Source organism: Lepeophtheirus salmonis, chromosome 8, assembly GCF_016086655.4.
Source record: "Lepeophtheirus salmonis chromosome 8, UVic_Lsal_1.4, whole genome shotgun sequence".
NCBI lineage: Eukaryota > Metazoa > Arthropoda > Copepoda > Siphonostomatoida > Caligidae > Lepeophtheirus > Lepeophtheirus salmonis.
The window spans coordinates 31922110-31928356 of record NC_052138.2 but is presented as its reverse complement, the minus strand read 5'-3'; the positions used below and the strand labels follow the sequence as shown (position 1 = coordinate 31928356).

Below are 6247 nucleotides of genomic sequence, written 5' to 3'. Positions count from 1 at the left end.
ATCACTTAAGATCATTTACATTAATACAATGAATAAATCCAAAGAATGATAATGAACTCATTTTTGTTTGATGTGGATTTATTAGATGTGTCATCTACGCACATAACATCATGTGTATATTATATACATGAGCCAAAAAACAAATATGTAAGTAGCAAATGATACTGCTAGCTCTAGTAATGATGAAGCATGTGGAAGATGCTATTATTTTTGTGCCTTTAAATACTTTTCTGCCTTTCTCTCTTATACTTATATATATGTATATCTCTGACCTTTTTAAACCATTTTTTGGGCGCTTTTTTTTCTCATTGAAGAAAACAAAATCATATTACAAGAGTACTGAGAAGGGAGCTTTTTTTTACCTCCTCTTTCTCTGTTTCTTCTTCAGTCTTCTCTTCTTCTCTACATTTTTTCTTCTTCTCCTTTCGTTCAATAAAGGAAAGACAAGAAAATAATAATAGTACTTCTTAAGCCTAGTAGTAAAAAAAACTCCAAGATAGGGACATCCAATTATATTTTCTTGTCATTCATCAGGACCAACACCATGAGAGGAGACAATCAAAAAACACATCGATGAGGAAAAAGAAAAGAAGAAAGAAAAAACGTCGACAACAAATCCAAAATATCGAATTGTCAAATTGTATTTTTAATATCTCTTAATTATATAAAACATATCTTGAATGATTGTTGCTGTTGATTTATGCCTATTTAATGAATGAAAGTTGAGTGCGTCAAAGTGAAAGTATTTAAAGTGTGAAACAAACTCTAAGTTCAAAAATTGTACACTCTGTCTTTCTATGCATATAATTACACACATGCATCGTTTGTCACCTAACTTTTGTAGAATGAAACTAGTGAAATGTGAGCCCAGTGTAGGTAAGGAGCCTGAGTATTCTTCAAGAATAAGAGGAAAGGAATAGGGGACGATATCTGGCAAGGGCTTTACGTATCTTCTTCATTCTTCAATAATTACTACCAAAAGCCACTAAAAAAAGAGGAAGAGAATTGAGAAATCTGTTTTCAAATTGGTTTTTTCCCCCCATCAATTCTCCTTTGACTCAAATTGATCCCATTTTAACCGTCGTCCTGTTTCTTGCAATATTTCCCCTGGACGGTGTTCACCATACCGGGGGGTTATAGAACTAGTAGTAGTAGTCGGTCCGCCGCACCACTTCAAGTCCATTTCCGTGAACCTTTGTCCCCTTTAGATGAAGAGGCTGAAGCTCTTGCACACCTACACCAACCAGTTTCCCGACCCACACAAGCACGAAGTATCCTCAAAGAAGGTTCTTCCCATCGTAGAAAAAGACTCCTACCTGATATTGGAACTCTATACCCTGAGAGACAGAGGAGTCGAGAGATCTTAGAAGAACAGAGACTTCGTGGTATAGCGAAACTCAGAAAGCACAATTCATACATATCAGAAGAGTTGATATTTGATGAGATTGATGACGAAGGAAGACCCATTGTAAGAAAGCAACGGAGTTTAGATTACGACGAGAGAGATTTTGAACCCTCACCTCCAGAGCCCGCACCGCCCGATCAACTTATCCTTCCAAAACAAAGAAGTCTTGATTATGATGAAAGGGATTTTGAGAATCTCACCCCTTCTTTGAGAGGCGCGTATCCTGTTAAGGGACTGATTACTACTACTTCTACTACTGCTGATTCCAAAAATTTAATTGATACTCCTGCCTCCATCCCAACCTCATCCTCAGTTCCAAAAGGAAAGAAACATTCTTATAATGCTCACAACAAAAATACAAGGGTGATGTATGGAATTGAGGAAAATACAGAAGACTATAATATTAACTGTGGCTATAACTCTTATCCCGATAATAGCCGTCGGTATTCTCTCTCGGCTCGTAACGAAGATCGTATTTTCGGAAGAGAATCTATAGAAGAAGAGGATCTAAATGTCCCAGAAGGTATTGGACGCTTCAGTAGTTTTAATAGACTATATAACTATGAATCTAATGATCAAAGTAGTGGTACCTTTGATCCCCGCTCCTCCTTTGACATTGAATCGGGTGAGAACTATTTCCGACGATTTGTCCGTAACATATCTGACGATACATATCACAGTGACTTTGAAACATATCATCCAAATAATGAAGAAAATAACTTCAGAGAACCCTACAATAACGATGTTTCCTATCCATCATCCTCAAGTGAGTATTCTATAGTACATAGGTACATAATATGACTAAAATCCATCATCACCAAATCGTTATTATTTCCAGACTATAACTCCGATGCAAGAGCATCTCAGACCTATCGAAACAGCTCCTACTCTGGCTACAACAACTCTAGCACCGACTATCACCATGATAAGCTCTATGAAGAAGATTTATCCGACCTTCCCAATGACGTTAACTCAGGTCCAGGAAGATCCGATTGGTACTCTTCCACAGCAACAGCTGCCACAGTAGCTGCGCGTCACCACCAATTCCAGACTGCTCCCACGGCGTCTTCCTCATATGGAGAAGCCTTAAAAGACTTTGATGAGACGTACTATCCAGTAAAGGACACCTCAAGTCTCCTCAAAAGTACTTCCAATGATCCCTCCCTGGGCGGGTTTAACTCCTCCAACACCACAAAACTTGTTCGACAACAAAACATACAGGGTACAGGGGACAATGGATTTGAGGACTATCGTAGTAATAGGGATTATGGTCATCGAAGGACTGAGGATCAATACTCAACGTATCGAGGTAAGAAATCTTTCTCCTTAAAAAAGTCAATAACTTTAGAGAGGATGTGTACATGCAACATTTAACTCCCTCTCTCTGAATATAGAAAAAGTACTCAAACTTTAAACATTTTTTTAAATTTTTGTATAATTTATTTCTTTACTATAATAATAAAATAAGCAACATTAGATTGAAAAATAAGACTATTTTAAAAGTATTTCAATTAATTCTATTGACTTTTTGTGTGTGTGTGTGCAATAACAAGAAAACAAACTTAGTTCAAGAAGTTAAAAAATTTTCCAATAGTATCTCTAAGTAATTATACATAATAAATACTATAGAATCTCCACGTTTTGAGAAAGAAAGAATACATGATGAATAGGTAGAGTTGTAAAAAATATAAACTTATTCGTTTGAAAAATCAAAAATGAATAATATTTTTCATTTTCCAAACCCGTTTTCCATTATTCCTTCATTCTTGAAGAGAGTTAATCAAAGTATAAAGTAACTACGTGTACATCTGATCATAAAAAAAAAGGAGAGTAACATTGATGATTTATTGAAAAGTATTCAGTAGTACCGTGGTGGTCCTTACTTAGGACTGAAGACTAATGTCACGTCCAGTTTAGTCTCGGTTCGGTACAATTCAGTCCGAAAACTAATAGAGTTCGGTCCTTAATAAATCAATCAACTCTATTTATTACTTTTTAATCCATTCTAGTGCTGATAGTCCAAAGACTTGACTAGACCGAATAAATAAGGACTACCCAGTCACCAGTTATAAGTGTAATTAAGGGTTGTAAATTTTGAGCACTTTCAGTATGTTACGAAAAATAAACCCAAATAATAACTAGATAACCCAGACAATTTAAGGAATGTTTGATGGCAGAACAGTTTAGTTGTTCATTACGTTTGATTAGTTCAGCTACAAGTATCTATGAAAGGAAGGTAATGCAAATAAATCCCACCCGTGTCTAGCATAGACATAGGTCGGAATTACACCGATGTTGTTCCATAACTCTACTCCAAGTTCATCCATAACTTGGAACAAATCCACAGTGTTACTATCTGTATTTCATGATCAAAATAAAAATAAACACTCCTCAGATTGTCAATAAAAAAAAAAAACTGGATACGATGAATCCACTTTAGATACCTCTTTTTTTGAAATTTAATGCTCTCTAAAGTTTCTTTTTGATAAATGTCTCCCTCTATAAGAGTAAATTACAATGGCCCTTATTTTTAGGATTTGACTGATACAAGGGCTCATTTTGACCTAAATATACCTATTTTTTATTTTAAAAGTACCATGCGAAATAGAGAATCAGAGACCTGCAAATGAGTAGATATTGGTTTTTTGATACTCTTTAGTAGAAAAAAAACCCCATTGTGCAGTCAAAAAACATATTTATTCAAAAAATTAAAACTTTTATTATAGGTAATATACATATAGGCCCGAACATAGAATGTACCTATGAAATGTTGTTTGGTTCTAGGATAGTTGTTCTTAAACTTTTTATATTGAGATGATTACAAAATATTGACAGAAGATTAATTGACATTTTTTATAAGATACATATTTCTGGATATTTTACAATTAAATATTATATTTTTAAGTGACATTTTCTTAAATTATACTCCCCCTTCTTCTCGTCGTTACTCCGTGTAACTTAGTTTGAGAATCACTGTTCTAGGACACGCTGAATTACTTATCTGATAGCTTATACTGATTCTTCTCAGACAAAGTTTATGAAACTTTTTATCTCTTCTTTTTCAAGTACCTATCAAAAATAATGATTAATATATTTTCACTCATAGGCAATATATGTACAGAATCTTACATATAATTTGCAAACCAAAAAAAGTTTTAGATGATAGATTAGATTATGTTATACTTTTAATCATTTGTAACTATAATATGCAAATAAAACATACGTATCTATATCAATAAAGCAAAGTTTGTGTATCTGTTTGTCTGTAAGGTCTCTTTTTCGTGTGAGCACTTTATATTTTAGAACTGCGTGGTTGCTTGATCTAAAGATTCTGATGTAGCTTTAATTGCACACGCTACGTAGCAACGAGCGTGTGTAGCTAATACTCAGTGCTATATATTAAAAAGAAAAGTAGAGTTCATAGAGTGGAGAAACTAATTAGTGATGAAAATTGCGTGTATTTTGTATTTGTTAAAAAAAGAAAGCAAAAAGTCACATGGTAAACCTGACAAATTGAAAAATGTTTAGGAGAGCAGTCTAGCTGTCAAGACGCTACATAAGATCAGCTACAAGCAGCTGAGAAGGGAATAAACAAGGATATTGATAAGAATTATTCCAATGTCAATCCATAATTTTACTCAAGGACTTGCAATTATAACTCCCGCAACAAATATTCAGGGTCTCTTAAGAGCACACACGATTGTTCAAACAGATTTTGAACATAATTAAGAGTAGTAAGACGGGACATTCACTACTCAGGAGTTAAATGGGAAGTTCTTATTCAGTACGGACCTTGTACCAAGTGACTACCATCTGTTCCTGTCTATAACCAACGTACTTGAGGGCTCTAATTTTGCCTCAATATAGGGCTACGAGAAGGCCATTATGAAGTAGGATTCTCGTTGGAACAAGTTATCGAATAGAACAGGGTATACTTGGCTTAAATTGTATGATTGTAACACTTCGTATAAAGTACTGAAATATAGAGAAAAATACGAATGTACTTTTTCCTAATCTATTGTATATAGTCAAGTATTCAATATTAATTCATAAATATGTACATGTATTTTGAAGAAAGTAATAAAAAATGACAAAACATTATTTTCCCTCTCTTTCCAAAAAAAAAAAAAAAAAAACGAATACAAAATAAAGATAAAAATATTGGTTATATATTTTTTATCCATTAGACTACATACCTACTACTACATACTTTTATTAAAGACGCACACACAACATCACATCTTTTAACCTTATAACGAGATACGTATCATTATTAATACTCAAGATATGGAATCCTCTATTTAAGCGGTTTGATATTTTTTTGGCTCATATGAAAATTACTCAAATGAAATAATTTTATGAGTGCATAAACATTGTCAAGTTTCTCAAGTACTGTTTTTGTTCTTTTTTTGACGTAAGCCTTCTGTTTGTCTCTATAACTCTAATCCCTCCATTTTCACTACCCTTTCAAACCTCTGTATGTGGCAAGACCAGTTGGGTACATTCATAGGGTATCCTTATACATGCGCAAAAAACTGCCATGGGTAAAATTGATTATGGAAGATTGCCCAGGAGAAAATTGCTATGGGGGAAAATTGTTCGTGAAAAAATTACTCGTATTTTGTTCAAACTTTATGATGAAAAATAACACATTATAAAATCGCATAATATTATTAATGACAAATAACTAAACATATTTTTTTGTTCTAATCCTTGAGGGAGTAACTTCAATTGTGAGTAAAATCCGTCAAAATCTGCAATTTTGACAGATTTTCAGCAACACCTCGGAGTAATAAGGCGTCGGCTAAATTACACATTTTGCTTTAATAATATAAATCATAT

The 6247-nt window shown here is 33.7% G+C and overlaps 1 protein-coding gene across 1 annotated transcript in view; it reads left to right on the top strand.

Moving 5' to 3' along the window:
- The first annotated feature begins 1078 nt into the window (after window positions 1-1078).
- The window catches only part of Ent2 (Equilibrative nucleoside transporter 2), a 102516-nt gene continuing 97347 nt past the window's right edge, over window positions 1079-6247 (top strand). Inside the window, exons 1-2 of the mRNA XM_071890287.1 lie at window positions 1079-2171; window positions 2244-2714. Of these exons, the coding sequence (XP_071746388.1) occupies window positions 1772-2171; window positions 2244-2714 (871 nt within the window). The 5' untranslated portion in view covers window positions 1079-1771. The remainder of the gene's footprint in view (window positions 2172-2243; window positions 2715-6247) is intronic.